The 16,736-nt window shown below is 51.5% G+C and overlaps 2 protein-coding genes across 5 annotated transcripts; one reads left to right on the forward strand and one right to left on the reverse strand.

Annotated features, from left to right (window-relative positions):
• Nucleotides 1–21: 21 nt before the first annotated feature.
• rlf (RLF zinc finger) lies at nucleotides 22–13,977 on the reverse strand. 4 transcript variants are annotated; one of them, XM_018733334.2, is made up of 9 exons: nucleotides 12,950–12,964; nucleotides 11,946–12,126; nucleotides 8,645–8,799; nucleotides 8,099–8,180; nucleotides 7,820–7,955; nucleotides 7,373–7,575; nucleotides 6,836–6,972; nucleotides 6,394–6,535; nucleotides 22–6,204 (listed from the first exon to the last, which is right to left on the reverse strand). In XM_018733334.2, the coding sequence occupies exons 3-9, from the start codon at nucleotides 8,791–8,793 to the stop codon at nucleotides 1,231–1,233; spliced, it is 5,823 nt and encodes a 1,940-aa protein (XP_018588850.1). In that variant the 5' UTR covers nucleotides 8,794–8,799; nucleotides 11,946–12,126; nucleotides 12,950–12,964; the 3' UTR covers nucleotides 22–1,230. The 4 variants fall into 4 exon arrangements, with proteins under 4 accessions (XP_018588850.1, XP_018588843.1, XP_029114150.1 ...); XM_018733327.2 differs by having other exon boundaries at nucleotides 12,710–12,958; XM_029258317.1 differs by lacking the exons at nucleotides 11,946–12,126; nucleotides 12,950–12,964 and adding an exon at nucleotides 13,752–13,977.
• Nucleotides 13,978–14,456: 479 nt separating this feature from the next.
• On the forward strand, nucleotides 14,457–16,720 carry znf593 (zinc finger protein 593). The gene is made up of 4 exons (XM_018731791.1): nucleotides 14,457–14,875; nucleotides 15,522–15,730; nucleotides 15,841–15,903; nucleotides 16,069–16,720. The coding sequence occupies exons 2-4, from the start codon at nucleotides 15,531–15,533 to the stop codon at nucleotides 16,196–16,198; spliced, it is 393 nt and encodes a 130-aa protein (XP_018587307.1). The 5' UTR covers nucleotides 14,457–14,875; nucleotides 15,522–15,530; the 3' UTR covers nucleotides 16,199–16,720.
• The last annotated feature ends 16 nt before the right edge of the window (nucleotides 16,721–16,736 follow it).

Raw genomic sequence — 16,736 nt, forward strand, 5'->3', positions numbered from 1 at the left:
CCACTTTAACTTGTCATGGTATCTAGGCAAATATAAAAGTGAACTTTAATGCAAGCTGATAGGGAGGAGAGGCAAAACAAAACCGTACATTTACTAACACTGCCAAAATGTACTGGACAGCAACAGTAGTCAAGTTTCTAAAAGAATTTCGAGCTTACTGTCTAAAACATGATCCAGTATTATCATAATTGGGTTATGACAGCAAACAGTAGAATTTCATCTGTGATGAGCAAAGTACTCCACACAAATCCACGTGGAACTAAACACTCCAACACCCCCATTAAAAAGCCCCACTTATTTAGAAAATGTGTAACCATGCAAAATAGCATAAGTTTAGCACCATATCACTCACTTGTTTATTGGAATCAACTGTGAAAAGAAAGGAAAACAGGACAGAACCACGTGGTCCCCCCACATTCTTTCGAACAAATCATCAGGTCCACTAACAGCTGTTTCCCGAAGGCCGTGAAGCACCACTGTAGCAGGAGCAGCTCGTCCATCGCTGACTGACAATCCGGCGCCTCGTATCCATGCGTTTCGGGTCCCGGCGGAAGACCTTGACTGGCATTGAGATGCAGGAATGCAAAATACTCGTGAAAAATCAAACGCTATACCGTAAACGGCGGAAGACACAATGCTTCCAAAAAAAAAAAAAAAAAAAAAAAAAAAAAAAAAAAAAGGTAAACGGGGGACATCCGACTAGTGACGAATCCACATTAACCGTTTAATGTGGATCTTTTGGGCAGAAACCCCAAAACGAGCACTCGGCAAAAGTACAAAGTCATGTTGGTTTAACTAAAGGCCACTAGCTTTTCATGACGCTGAAGGTGCTCTTCCCTACCTATCTGTACAGCACAATGCGATTCGGCGACTGGCACGATACATAATGGAGGAGGTGTGCAGCTGTAATACAAGCTCAGATTGTGGGAAAAGATGACAGGATAACATAAATGTCCGTTTAATACCAATGAAATGTATTGGATAGCACTGGTCTTTAGGTTTCCAAAAAAACTGTTAGTAGATCTTTTCTTATTAATACGCATACAAACGTATACCTGTCATAATTCGGTTAAGGTACTTGAGCAACTTGTTTGGCAACTTATAAAACTTAAGAGCAATAATAGTAACCGTAGTAGTGATAAGAGGACATGATATTAATAGAAAAGAACTGAGTCTCATTCTGACAGGGAGGACTTTGTCCGTAGGCTGTATCTCAGAGCGTCTCTCAATCTAGGAGCTTCCCAGGAGGAGCTTTTCAGCCTTTTTTGTAGGAAAGAGATCAAGCAAGGAGGTGGAGAACTTGGACCTCTCAAGCACCACCACTGGCCTGAGGTACTGCAGCTGCTTAATGGCCAGGTCTCCGCAGCCCGTGAGGGCCCGGTCCAGAATGGAGCGCAGGTTCTTCACGGAGGCCGACTCCCCCGGCGAGAGCAGGGGCTTCAGCGGCAGGGATCGCACCCTACGGCCACGCGTGATGCCGAGTCCCCGCTGGCTGTTCTCCTTGACAGAGTTCCGGCGGTGAGAGTCCCTGCGGCGCAGTGTCATCACGGCCGGTTCGAGGCGATGGGGGGACCCCCAGGGGGTGCCCTCTTCAAATTCTTCCTCCTTGTCCTTGCTCTCCTGGATGAACTTGAGGAAGGACGACTCAAAGCCCATTGGCTTATAGGCTGCCAGATCAAAAGTGCGTGGGGAGGAGCTTAGCGGCTGAACATCCAGGGGAGCCGATGTGGGTGAAGTGAGCGGGTCCGAGAGCTCGTTCTTGCGCTTGAGCGGCTGGCGTGTCAGTGTGGCCACGAATGGGGAGGGGTTTGCTAGAGATGCGGGGACGTACGCCGCTTTGACTGCTGCCTCCCGCACGGAGCAGTCCATAAAGCCCTCATCAACGGTGAAGCGAAGAGAAGATGGTGGAGAGAGGTCCAAAGGAGGAGGAGGCACTAAAGGGGGTGTGGGGGACAGCTGCCCAGACTTGTCCCTAGCGTGGCCGCTCTGGGCCGGGAGCTCTTTTGTGTGCCCGCTGGGCTCTCCATAGAGCAAGTCGTCTGCACCCACCAGAACGTTACTCTCTGGCGGCACCTCTTCGCTAAAACCCAGAGGATCCTGCCCATCCAGGGGATTTGTTTTAATAGAGTGCAGGCTCATAGGTATCGATGGGCCGCCAGGCTTCTCAGGCTCCGCTTGGTATTCCACTTTGAGCACGCCATTCGCGGCCCGATCCACGTCAGCTCTGGCGGACACGGCTGACTTCTTCTGGATCAGCTCCTCGAGCTGCTCAGCGTTGTTGACCAGCTTTCGCAGGTTTGCCGCAAACGTGCCTGGGCTCATCTTGTGGCATGTCAGGTAGTGACGTCGCATGCTCCTCTCCACCGTGAGCACAGAGTCGCAGTCCTGCACCATGCAGGGGTAGGCCACGGGCAGGCAGCGGTCTTGGCACATCTGCAAGGCCTCTTCATGCGTGCGGAAGACCAGCTCCAGAGCGGCTTTCTTGCTCCGGCAGGATTCTTTAGCAAGCTCCGACTCATCTTCGCCATTCTCAGCTCCCTCCTCGTTCTTCAAGGCCCCTTGAGACTTGGGACAGTGTCTCAGAGAATGCCGGAGAGGTAGCTTGGGTGTGGCGCTGACTATCAGTTTCTTCTGACACCCACTCCCAGGCTTGTCCTTTTTGTGGGCGTTCTGCAGGTGGAGCACCAGCGTGTCGTAGTAGTCGCAGTGTCGATAGAACACGTGCTTTTTGTAGCTAGAGTTCTGCGAAAACACACGCGTGCAGCCCTCGAACTTGCAGTGCACTTGCTGCGAAAGGACCTTCTGGGGGCTCTGATTACGATGAGTGTAATTCATGTGGCGAAGCAAGCTGCTGTATAGGTGGTACTTGGCATTGCATCCAGAATACGAGCACCTGAACTGTGGTATGGGCTCCTCGGAGAGCGGGGTCGATTCCGGGACGCTGGGGGCGCCAGCAGGTTTGGACTCCTTTGCGGGAGCCAGGGCTCTCCTGTCCGGAGTGTGCTGCTGCCGGTGGTGGCGCAGCAGGGCTGAAGAGCTGTGGAACGTCTTCGCACACCCCTTGTGCTTACAGGTGAGCCGGGGAGGTCTCACCCCATCCTTCTTGACCCCGTTGCTCTGACGTAAATCCATGTCCTCTTCCAGGCACAGCTGAGAGCGGTTATAGCGGTGCACAGACTGCAGGTGGCGCACCAGTCCACTCGGATTGGTGAAGGCGGAGTTGCAGTCCTTGTGGACGCAGTGGAAGGGTTTGTGATAGTTGGTTAAAATGTAGCAGAGGTTGCCCTTTGCCATGAGGCGTCGACTGCCTCTTCCTTCGCGAGAGGCTTCCTCCTCTTCCTCTTCAGCATCTTGCAAATTTGGAAGGGACTCCGTTTTTCCACTGGCTGTCTTGTTCTTATCAAACTTCACCACTCCATTTTCACGATCGGGGCTACACTGCCAAGCATCCTCTTGCTTCAGGTATTTTTGCTGCCAGGCCGGTGAATCCTTCGACCACACTTTCAGCAATGGCTTTTTTTGGGGTTGAACGTTCTGCTTAAGGCTGGTCTTGGGTCCGAGGAGTTCCAGAGCTTTGCTCTCCTCCCTCCTCCTGACAGAGCAGCTCATCTGCTCCACCACAGCTTCGCTAATGTTGTGCATCTGAATGAAGTGGACCCTTAGCTCCGACTTCTGTCTGTAACCCTTGGGACATAAGTGGCACTTAAAGGGTTTGAACTTGCTTGTTCTGAAGACCTCCATCCCTTTCACTCTCTCCTTAGAGAAGCTGTGCTTCCTCAAATAGTGACCCATAAGAGCATGGCTGGTCACACTCTTGAAGGTGCAGCCTTTGACCTCACAGGTGTAAGGCTTAGTGGAAGGCTGGACAAGGAAGTTGCTGATCTGGATGTCTTCCTCCTGAAGCGGCAACTCCACGGGCTCAGGGGGTGTTTGTGGAGGTTTGGACTTCGCTGAGGGTGTGCCTAGTTCGGCTGAGCTGAGTCTGGACTTTGACAATGCCTTCTTCCGCGTTGTTCTGGGCACAGAGCTGGGACTCAAGCTCAAGGAGCAAGACACCTGTGAAATGGAAGACCCTGAGACAGGATGGCAGGAATCAGATAATGACGATCTACGGCTGGAAGGCTTCAGGCTCAGTTGACTGAATCCTAGCAGAATGTCCCTAATGGGATCATCATCTGTAAGGCTTGGCTGAGGTTGTACATCAGCATGAACAGGGTCTACTGCCGGAGAAAGGAACTCCTGCTTTGACACCTGAGAAGGTACACAGCTGGACAGGCCATCTGTGGTCTTCTCACAACCAGTTTGTTCTGCTTTAACAGGTTTCATCTTTGCACTTTTCTCCCTGTTAAGCTTGTTCTGCACTTTCCCCTCTGCTTTCAGCTGTGCTGGATGGACCGTCTTCAGGTGCCTTTGGACCTCTCGTGCCTGGGTGAAACTTTTGCCGCAGTTCTCAAAGCCACAAGTGAATTTCTTACCATCAAAACACACAGCAACACAAATAAATGTGCCCTTGGTCTCCGTGCTGCTCAAGTGCTGGGAGGAGGAAGTGGTCCCGGCTGGGAACTCTGCGACGTCCTTTCTGACGCCACTCACTGGCTCTTCCAACCGGAAGACACCAGGCTTCTTGGTACCACCGATGTCCTCCGAGAAGGGGTCCAGCGGCTTTTCTTTCTTTTTCCTCTGCTCTATGAAGTCTTCCTCCGAGAACGTCAGGCCATGAGAAGCCAAGTGCTTCTGGAAGTCCTTTTTAGAGTAATAGAATTTCTTGCACCCCGGGCTGGTGCAAGTGTACGCAGCGTCTCTGAAATGTTGCGCCTCGTGGTGGTAGAGCTGCCCCAGGTCACAGAAAGAGAGGCTGCAGCCCTTGAGCTCACAGCAGTAGTTCAGGCGGAAGCCGTGGCTCTGCTTGTGGGCTATGAGCTCATTGGTGGTGTCGAAGCGAGCGCCGCAGCCACTGACCACGCACATGTATGGGTGTTCGCCATAGTGCACCCGACGGTGTTTCCGATGGTGGAAGGCGGTCACAAAGTGGCGCCGGCAGAACGTGCACTTCTCCCGTCGGTCCTTCATCTCCAGGTAGTGCTTCACGTTATCGTCCCCGCTGTCATGTTCCGCCTTCATGTGCACACTCAGGTACTTGAACTGCTTGAAATTCTTGTTGCAGTTAGTGGCTGGGCATGGGTACACCTCCCGATCCTGCAGCTGGAAATGGGTGCTGATGTAGTCGAAAGTGATGTAATCGTCATCGGCTGGCTTCCGGGGCTTGGTGGCAGCCTGATCCATCAGGTGCTCGAGCACATCGGGGTCATGGGTGGACTGGTAGTACATGAGCAGCGATGGATCCAGAGTGATCTCGCCTGGCTCCAAGTCGTCCATCTCGTCCTCATCCATCTCTTCCCACGCGTCTGCCTTCTTCTTTACCTTTTTCTTCTTCTGTGGGAGAGAGCGTCGTGCAGGCATCTGGGTGTGCAGACTCGTGTGTGGAACAAACTCCTGTCTGCTGTGAAACTTCTGCAGACAAACAGGGCATGTGAAGACACCATCCTTCACATGCTTCCTCGAATGATGGAGGAACCGGGCCTCGATCACCTCCCTCTGGCATATCTGGCAAAAAAACTTGTACTTCTTCCATCTTTGATACCTCTCTGAAGTACCAACCACCTTCTTTTTGGGGGCAACTTTATGTGTGTCAGAGGCCTTATCATCATCATCATCATCATCATCATCGTTGTCCTCGCTGTCCCGTGACTCGCAAGGCTGCACTGTTTCCACCACCGCATCCTTCTGTTCCAGCTCATGAGAAACCTCTTCCTCGGTACCCTCGTCCTCTTCAGGTTCCATCCCCAGCAGCCGGATGCAGTGGCGCTTTAATGTTTTCCAGTCCCAGAACTCAGGGTCAAAAGGCCAGTGGGCCTTGAGGGCAAGGAGGAGTTCGCAGCGCAGTGAGTTTGGGATGATGCCATTCTCCTCATCGTACTTCTGATCAGGCCGGAGGTAGAGTTCCTCCAAGGCGTCATAGGCCGCCTGTACAAGGCCCAGAAGGAACTCTGTCAGCTGGCAGGCCCGACGCACCTCCAGGTCATCTGGGAGCAAGCAGGCCACCGTTTTACAGACCGAGGTCTTGGTTTCAGCATCTTCCTGCCTGGGAAGCTGCAGTGCCCGGACACACAGCTCCACCGAGGCCACCAGGCCAAACTGCTGTGCCTGTACAGTGAGACATGCAACAGGGTTCGTAAGAATAATTGCAAAGAGGCCACAGCAAAATCAGCTCTTGATTAATTCATGCAAAATTCATAAACACACTGTGGCATTAGGCTTAAATAAAGAGTGATCGTGACAAGGTAGCTAAAGCAGTGGTCTGAAAGTTGGACAAAACAGAGCATTCTTGCTCACCTCTGCTTGGATGACTCGAACCAGGAGGAGCAGATGGCAGACTGTTTTGGCAATGGCTCCCAGCTGTAGGCAACGTTCCAAGAAGGACTCCACAGAGGGGTCGATCCGCCTCTGCAGCTTACTCCAAAGCAGCGTGAGCTCCCTGGGAGGGGCAGCAGCACCAAGAGACACAGACATTTGGATGGATTAGAGCCAACAAGCGCCAGCTACAAAAGGCATTTCTTCACGCTTACAGCTATATGGTACGTGGGAAATTACTAAGACATTAAATACCTTGACTGTAGAACTAGCTCAGCAGTGACTCCCACTTTTAAGTATCATAAGTGTGGTCCTGACTGTTTCTATAGCCCTGAGGTATCAGGAGGCAACACTTCAAAAAAACTGAAGTTTTCCCTGTACCAATTCAAGATGTCAATATCAGGACACAGAAAACAGACCTTACCAGGAACAGTGCAAGCTCTCCTGCTGAAGGTGCTGGGTCAGGTACGTGGTGCACAGAATGAAAGCCAATTGTTCCTGGCCTTCCGTCTCCAGGTTACAGATGATGTCCAGCACCTCCTTTCCATCCACTCTGGAGATCTGAAAAACGGAGAAGACAGAACCATAGACTCAGTACGTGTTCCACAGGAGCATGTCACATATAGGCAGCTGTTAGCAGAATGGAAGGAAAGACAAAACAACAGAAAACTATTCTAACAATGCAAATTTCCACAAACTGCAGTTTTTCAGAAAGGGTAAGTCTTTGCATTTGTAACTGACCAAAGGTCCTTCCAATAAGATCTGCCATGTCAAACAGTTAGCAAGTAATGCACGCCCATTTCCTTCAATCACTTTTCTCTGGAGGCAGATGGCCAGTCAGCCGAGGCTGCTGAGATAAGCAGAGTGAAGCCGCAGGCCCACTGCACACCTGGCAGAGCTCCAGGGCTGGCCCAAGCAGCACACACACACACACAAAAGAAATCAATGTGCAGCAACGTACCTCCCTGATGGCCTCCTCACTGGGCACCATGGCACAGAGGTGCGAGAGGTATGTCTGCCGGAAGGCGGTACGGTTGGAGATGTGGCTGCAGTCGGCACACGACTTGGCCAGGACTAAGGCCTTGGCAACCTCGCCCACTTTTACCAGGTGCTTGACACGCATCTCCATGAAGCCATCGCCCTCTAGGGCAAGATACCTGTCAACTGTGGAAGACCAGACAGCAGCGTAGCAGTCAGCGCACATGTCCACTGAGGATCAACATCAATCAAGTTAACGGGTTTTTCAGTAAACAAAGAACTTTTTTCCAAGTACAATATCCTGTAGGACACAGAGCTCATACAAACACTGTGCACTAAATATGTTGTGCATTTTTCTGGAAGAAATTAAAGTCACCATTACTAAAACCGTCGTGTTTTAGGAGACTTTCATCAGTGCAGCAACACATACCTTCTTCTTGATCAGTCTGCTGGCCAGTGAGAAGCGTCACCAGGACAGGGTGGCTCCATGCACCCCCCTCCCCCATAGCTTGGAGCAGGGCTTGCAGGTCAGTACTCCCGTACTCCAGGAGGGCACTGTGAGCTGCCTGCAGCACAAAAACACTGTAAAGGGGTGTCGGAAGGGCTTGCTGCAACCTAGTTTCGGGCTGCATTAAAGGTTTGAAGATAGATATGCTTTTTCATCAACATCATCTCCATCCTTCCAACCCATCCCTTTCCCCAACCTCACCTGAACAGAGCAACGAAACTGCTCCCAGGTGCCATAAGGGATTTCATTCTCAGGCACTGAGAGCAGCAGTTCAAAACAACTCCTGAGAGACACACACACACAGACAAAGAAAAAGAAAAATAAATAGAGAGCAATACGAGATGGATGACTGCAATACAGGAACTACTTGAAAACTACTTTTATCAGGTGCAAACACGGCACTTCAGGGGATTCAGACAGTAGGCAATCAGAGGCACACCTTCAGCTGGTTATGTGAATGGACAGGAAGTGATGGTCTTAACATGTGGCTTCCGAGAATGATGCCATTACAAAATGACAGAAGATGCTGTTCCATCCTGGGTTAACTCTTGAAGTCAATAGAAACAGAACGATTGCCAGACACCTGTAACTACTGCCATAAACAACATTAAACAGCTGATAAGGACTGCGGAGCCCAATAAGACTCAGTGGAACCACTGACAGAATTTAATCTGTGCTTTTCTGACTGCCTTCAACACCCTGGAGCACCAGAGCTTACACACTGGCGTAAAGAGACGGTCCACTCACAGCGCCAGTCTCTTCAGAACCAGAGCCACCTTGTCTGAGTTGGTGGTCAGATGCGGTCGGGCAGCCGCAAAGCAGGTGATGGACAGACAGTAGACCTCTAGCAGAGGCAGCCTGTGTTCCACAGAGTTCCTGCTGCCTGCGAAGTGCATCAGGGCCTGCGGTGGGGGCAAAAAAGAAAACTGAGCAAGACTCATCACCATAGTAACGGCATGCAACCCACATCATCTACACGCCAAGAACTGTTCCACTTGGTACGGTACTTTTTTGCAGGCCCGGCCCAAACAGACATCCTGATACTAATACCTGGTAAACTGACCCAGCCTGTGTGAACACTCCTCACGCCAGAGACGGACTCTGGCCGCATTTTATTCTAGTTCAGTTAAAAGACAAATGAAGAATAAACAAAGCGCACGTTGTATCTTAGGGAGTGGGACTGCGGAGGATTTGGCGGACAGGCTGGCATGATGCCCACGCAGGTGACCCGCTGTCTCCGTTTAGTGCTTTCAGTACCTGGAGGGACCGTCTGGGCTATTAGCGGCACTTGTGTCAGACGTGCACTTGGGGACATGTACAGCCCCCCAGGCCCTCCTGCTCCACAATCACCTAGACCTCAGAGATTCGGCTCGCCAATGAAGCGATGGCTAAATTTAAACTCTCCATCTAAATTTGAGAGCACATCGCCCTGGGGCCCAGCGCAGCCCTGGAAACCAGCCTTGGGTATTTTTAAGGTGGAAATTGGTTCCTATTAATGCTTCAAGCCCCCTTCTCACAATGGGTCATGTTTGTACAATGCAGCTGGCTTAGAGCTGTGAATTTATCTTCTAGACACATTTGCACAGCGAGTTCTGTGTCCCTCGCAAGTTGGTGTAAGGCAAACTGCATAAACTGCTGGCGAGAAAGCTCAGTGTTCAGAACTAAACGGTGTTAAATTGCTCAACATGGGCAAGCTGCAGAAGACCTGCATTTCATGTTCAGTCTCTCCCACAAGAAGAAAGCCTTTATCGATTAGCAAGGCAGCATGTAAAGCGCACCAGACCGGAGGGTTTTGATGGCTCGAGGGAACGTCCAGCTGTGCCTGCAAACAGTCCAGTGCTGAGGGCTGTCACATTCTGCAAGCAATAAGATGAATGATCTACTGGACCACCTTTTTATCTTCCACAAAATTGGAATGCCATCCGATATCCGGTTTCACATCACACACTCTCTAATCCACTTTATTCATTTACTTTTATTTGTAACTCAACCACAGTGGAGAGGGGAAAAAAATGCAAGCATTCCGCTTTGGTCGCATCCCAGTAGAAAACACAGATTCTACAGGGGCATGTCGCCTTCTGCCCTTGCCAGAAAAGCAAAGACTCCTGGGCCATGTCTTGGGCGTGGTGGCTTGGCATATCGAAGCCCAGTCTGGAGTCGCTGACGTCGAGGCGAGCAGGGCAGCACCAGTAAGGACCAACCCAGCTACACTGGACTGCTGCCAGGGAGGTTGCCTTGGCAACATGTTGTTTAAATGGAAGCTGAGGTCCTTGGAAGTGTGGGCTCCAGCGGGAAACCAGAAGTGAGGCAAAGCTGAGGTGGACATGGACAACTGGAGAGGAGACCTTGATCTCTCCCAAGCAAAGCAGAGGACGATCATGGCACCAACGCAAATGTGTGTTGCTCACACTCACAGGACACAACAAAAAGACCGCACACTCTACTACAACAAATGGTACCCCACACATACACACAGAGCAGGAGTGCAAAAATCACACTGAAACCTTCAATGTGCATCAGAACACTTTCTTACAGAGGGACAAGTTGTGAGGTTTGATGCTCAAGACCCGAAATGCAGCAGTGAATGACATCATCATCTTGGTACCCTAGTGCCACTCTCCACTACATGGGTCACTTCAGGTCAAGCTTAGTTGCTAATTTGTCCGTTATTGAACTTATCACCGAAAAATCTACTAAAAAAGCACTCAGTGGGGTTTTGGGGGTGTTACAGAATACTGTTGTACTGAATTCTTATCCCCCCATTGCAATACTACACAAACACCTTGGTACTCACATCCACTTCAGCTATATCTGTCCTGCACGATGACAGGGGTCACCTTACACTAAAATACCCTACCGTGCCCTGCACACCCTGGAACAGTCTTGAGAGAAATCTCTTCATTCTGCCACACACTAACACATCTTCATCTTTCTGTGCCTCAAAACACACACACACACACAAACAAACAGGGAGTCCTCCCAGGCCCTGGAGAAAGCACACTCCCTGATGTAGTCAGGTCACAGTTTTCTGCGGTCCCAGAGAGAGATGAAAGCCTGTTAGCATGCACGCATGCATGCGCGCGTGTACACACACACACACACACACACACAGACCGTTTCCTGCTCTTACTCCACAACTCTTCACATTTCAGACGTGCTTCCGTTCAATCTCACACACATTTTAATTGTCTGTTTTCGTTTCCTCTCACATTTTAAAAATAAAAGAAAATTGAGCATTAGAAGCTGCTTCTTTCAGTCATAGGTTTGAATAGCACCTCCAGCTATAGTACCCTTAAACCAGTTACTTAACCTAAACTGATCCAGTAAAAAATGACCCAGCTCTAAAAATGGGTAAATAAGTAGCTTAACATTGTAAGTCACTTTGGAGAAAAGAAGCTAAATGAATAAATGTCAGTGTAAGACACAAATTAAGGGTAAAAATGGGAGTTGCAGATAAAAGATCTTTAAGTTTGAGTAGAGCAAAACATTTAAGATAAGACAACTCACTGCTACCATATGACAACTTAGAACAGGCTGGTTCAGACTGAGGACGATGGGGGCACCTCTAACGTAATGATGCCCGTTTCCTTCACATCACACAAATCCATACGCAAAATTATCCGTGTGGTGTGCATTAGAAAAATACTACCTGCTAGAGTTGGTCTGACATCAAAGACAAAAAGACACCCAAGTCAGCAGCTCCAATTACTTGGCAAACCTCTCCTGTTCATACTCTCAGCTTTACTACAGTAAAAGCTGCCAACTACCCCTTTCCATCATAATGTTTATATTTATTCATTTAGCAGACGCTTTTCTCCAAAGTGACGTACATCTCATAGAAAATACAATTTGTGCATTACCTTAGGAGAAAGAGAGAGACAGTTGCAAAGTTTGTTTTGATTCTCGTGAACAACTGACAAAAACCTATTTCCTGGGTGTCTGATGTACTCCTTGAGCTGCTCAAGATCTTTCTGTCACAGAGTAAATGAATTTTTTTTTTTATGTAACTTGCAATTATTGAGGTGACACCTTTGTCCGGGGAGCTTACAGTATGAGGTTGGACCTGACGGGATTCAAATCCAGGCCTTTGGACTGCATGGCAGCCCAATTTAGCACTATACCACCCGCCGAAAACCCCAGGAACCCTCACTGGTTACATATTGAGTGACTTTCTTCAGAGTCTATTCCAGATGTAGCCACAACTTTACGTAGTAAGCAAGCGGTAAGATCTGAAAGAGAGACACAAACTAAATGTAAGATGTCATGTGTGCAACAAAGACATCCTTCAGCATTCTCTACAGGGTTGTCTGCATTTATTTGAAGGATACTTACACCAATTTACCCATTTAAACAGAGAAGTACTCTATTGATACAGATTAAGCACAGTGACTGAGTAAAAAGCAAGATTATGGATTCTAATCCAAGTACTTTCAGATCATGGGAGCAGCTCTAACCACTACACCACCTGCTGGCCGTGTCTACAAACCATCACCAAAGGCAACCAACCTGGCAGCTTAAGCAGCACAGAATGTAGAGTACATCAGTGTAACATTAGCAACATCGTAACATCACTACCACTATCTTCCAGTAAGAATTCATTTCTACACAATCTCGTTCATAACATTTAAGAAAACCAACCAGCTGGTATGAAGTGTATGTATGAAGTGGGCAGCTGATAGTGCAGTGGTTAGAGCTGCTGCCCTTGGACCCAGAGACCACAGGTTCAAATCCCACCTCCGGCTTGAGTAAGGTACCCTAAATTGCTCCAGTAAATGGGTAAATATTGCATATAGTAACAATAAAGCATCTTACCTAATAGGTGCTTTGGGAGGCGTGTCAGGTAAACTAATGTAATGTAATACCCACGGAAGGAAATCACACTAACTATATGGAAATTCTCTCACTCTCTGTCATACACAAACCGGTGTTTACAATCTGTCCCGCGTGTACAGGGGGCCTGTTCAAGGGAAAAAGCACGTGCCAACAGCAGGAGCGCCAAAGAGACCGAAGGAGCCACATCAGAGCCGCCACCCTCCACACACACACACTCACTCAGATGCGTCCGCGTCTCAAAGCAGCGTCGCTCGTGGCCCTTGCAAACGTGCAGGGAAACACGCAGCGTCTTCCGCAAGGCCACGCGCCTGCGCAACTGTGGCCGCCGCGTGCCAGCAGCACCCCCCGCCCCCCAAACGGCGACACAGAGAGACCGTTACCGATGAACAGAAAGTCACGTGGGGGCGTTAGGCGGCATAGTGGGTCTTGGAGATTTTTTTTTTTTTTTTAAACGGGACGGTACCAGAAACCCCCCCGCTAGTTAGACCGAACACACGCGCGCGCACGCAGCGGCGTACACAATAATACTGTAATAGAGTGTACGCAACTAATAAAACATGCACAAGTTCGGTAGTGGCATCGGGCTACAGAAAGAGCGACACACACAGTATTAGTACAGTAAAGTACACTGTGTGTATGGTATGTGTGTCAAGTAAGTTGTAGCGACAAGGCAGAGTACAGTAACTTACTAACAGTAAAGTACAGTCACACTGAGTGTACAGTAGAGTAACGGGGGTATAACGGTTCGTTCCTAACCGACGTCTCCTGAGGAAAACAAAACCGCGGCCTTCGGAACCCGAAGCGCCCCTTCTCCTCCTCCTCCTCCTCCTCTTCCTCTCCCTCCGGGCCTCCCTACCCTCCCCCGGTCCGTCCAGCCCGGACCCCCAGCGGCAGCGGTGCAGGCGAGCCCAGCCCGTCCAGACTAGAGCCTCCCGCCCACGGAGCCCTGACACTGTGCTGCTCTCCCAGCCAGCCGAGCTCCCCGCTCGCCTCGTCAGTCCGTCACTCAGTCAGGCGCTACCTGGCAGAAGCTGCCGCAGTACTGTCCGGACGAGGTCTCCGAGATCTCCCGCTGTCGCAGCTCGGCCTCCAGCCTCCGCAGCGCGTCCCGCAGCCCCTCCACGGTGTCCGAGCCGCCCTCGGCGGCGTCCTGCGGCGGCCGGTCCCTCCGGCCGAGGCGAGTCTCTCCCTGCCCGTCCGCCATGTTCGCTCGCGGCCGCCGCGCGTACGCACTGGCGACGTCACGCGACGACTTGGTGGGCTTACGGGGTAGGGATGGAGGGGAGGGGAGGGGGGGGGGGGTGCTCGTGCGGACAGCCCTAGGAGCGCTAGGCGCGAGGGCCACGCAGGTGTCCGCTAAAGGCACGGCGCGGTCGCGCGCCCATCCGCCCCCTGTGCTTCGGCCGCGCGCTCCCAGGAAGCCGCCTGTCTTCCAGCGAGAACCAGCGCGAGAACAAAGGGCTGCAGCTAACGGAACGGGGCTGCAGAAGCGCGTGCACAAACTAAGTGCACGCAAAGTTCGCACCGGGCAGCGCGTGGCAACTCACGCGAGTTTCAGTCACGACGGCGGCGGGAGTAGCAGCGGTGCGCACCCTTGCTTGGTGTAACAGAAACGCGCGAGAGCAGGTAGTGATCACACCGAGGGGGTGGGGCACCACGAAGCACCAACGCCCACCTGAGCCCACCGCCACAAAAACACGGGGAATTCCTCCTCCCGCGCGCTGCAAAACAACGGCGCGCGCGGGCAAGAAAATAAGATGGAATCGAGGGACTCGTTAACGTGCAGATGCTGTGCGCCAGCTGACATTTCCAGGAACGCAAACATCGCGGCCCTTCTCTGCACGCGCACCCGAGCGTCTCATTGCACGAGCCCACCTCCTCACGTGGTGCTCGAGCGCTAGCATGAGATGCCGTGGCGCGCCTCAAGTTTTCCTCGAGCCAGCGGTGCAGCGCCGCGCGCCCCCTCTCGGCGTTCTTCCGCACGGCATGTCGACCTGGAACAAATCGCTGGTGTGTCCCCCCCATGCACCCATTTCCGGTGTGCGTCCGTACAGCACGTCGACCCGGAAGAGATTCACACGTCTGTCGGAAAACGTGAGCGACTAGTGAGGGTCTGAAGTGGAGAGAACTCGACGGGATCGAGAGGTATGTTTCTTCCGCCTGTTCGCATGTGAGCTCCTGAGGTTTTTAGTAAACGTCAAGTAAGGAAAAGTGTCAGTAGGATGTTTCGCATCGACCGAGCTAATCGTGGTCTTTGTATGACGCTTAGAGAGCAGCAGAGCCGACAGTTTTCTGCGGAACTAGCAGTCCGGGGTGGCGGGGGCTGTTCCCCTTCCCGCTTCCGGACCGAGCTATCCCCTGAGCTATCCCCTGAGCTATCCCCTGAGCTGTCCCCTGAGCTGTCCCCTGAGCTGTCCCCTGAGTGTCCTCCTTCCCAGACCGAGCTGTCCCCTGAGCTGTCCCCTTCCTGGACCAAGCTGTCCCCCTTCCGGACCGAGCTGTCCCCCTTCCGGACCGAGCTGTCCCTGTGACTGCATTGATGACACCTGAACCCCTTTGCCAGACATTTCTTTCTCAAGAACGTGATGAGCTGTTGGTTTCTTTCATGAAAGAGCCCACACCATCTTACATAGGTGTATAGAACAGCTTACGCCGCCAGCGCTGCACGCTGTTAAAATGTGTAGTGATGCTTGCGTGGAGATGTTTGCTCTGTGCACTATTTGATAGCGCTCTGGAAAGTAAAGACCCGCAGCCTCGACTTGGAATCACCTGCTCCTTGATGGCTCTGCAGGCTCTGACCATGGGAAAGTCCAAGCAGGTTGGCAACCACAAGAGCGACAAGAAGAAGAACATCGCCAAGACGTGGAAGACGAAACGGCGCGCGAAAGACCTGGACCAGATCCACGATGACATTAGGCCCGAAAACGCGGCCAAGCTGCTTAAGCAGGAGCTCGACTATGACGTCACGGGCAACGCGCAGCACTACTGCCTGCACTGCGCGTGAGTGCGTCCGCCTGGGGGGTCCCTGCAGCCCCGCTCACGCTTCGGGGATGACGCTGGCTGCGCGCAACTGCGTTTCGTGAATTGTGTCGTTCGTTTCCCACCCGCAGGCGATATTTTGTTGATCTGAAAACCATGAAGGAGCACTTCAGGACCAAACTGCACAAGAAACGGTACGACTCGCTATTTTGTATTTCTAGGAACGCGACCAAAGAATGCAGCACTGCGCAGCATGGTAGGGTGTAATGTGTAGTTGTGTGAGCACGCTGTGGTTTGCTGGAGTCGGCGTGTGTGAGAGTGGAATCCACGACGCCGATGTTCTCTCGTCCGCCCTCCAGGCTGAAGCAGCTGCGTGAGGAGCCCTACACCCAAGCGGAGGCGGACAGGGCTGCAGGAATGGGCTCCTACATCCCCCCCAAAGCCGTGGAGGTGCGCACACAGCCCGTGGAGGATGAGATGACCACCTGAAGAAGACAGACCGAGCATGAATTCAGTGGCCGTGTGCCCCCCCTCGCTGTGGACATCCCCTCCCCCCATGTGCAGGCCCACCTGTTCTGTCCCCTAGACACGACAGACTCGCTGTCCGTACGGTCTTGGGTACACGCACGTAAATGTGTAAATACGAAAAGGGTGTGTGTGTGTGAGAGCAGTTATGTAAAATGGCTTTACATAAAAGCAGCGATTTTACTCTAATCTTTTTGATTTGTGGTCATGTTGGGGGAGCAGATGGGATCGGCCCTGTCCAAGAGGTTGGGACGTCAGAGGAATACCCAGTTCTCAGAGTGGAGGACTAGAATATGTCAGCGGGACACATGTCTCTATTGGTACTGCAGTGAGACAGAGGGTACTTAATGCCTCTGAAACTCAGCCAGAATGTTCAAAAGGTTTTATTTGGACACAACAGAAGTCGTCGTTCATCCAGTGTCAATAACTGCTTGTCCAGCACATGTAGAGCTGCAGGAAAGGACATTAGTTGATCAGTTACAGTCTTCGTTATTGTCGCCAC

Source organism: Scleropages formosus, chromosome 15, assembly GCF_900964775.1.
Source record: "Scleropages formosus chromosome 15, fSclFor1.1, whole genome shotgun sequence".
Lineage (NCBI taxonomy): Eukaryota > Metazoa > Chordata > Actinopteri > Osteoglossiformes > Osteoglossidae > Scleropages > Scleropages formosus.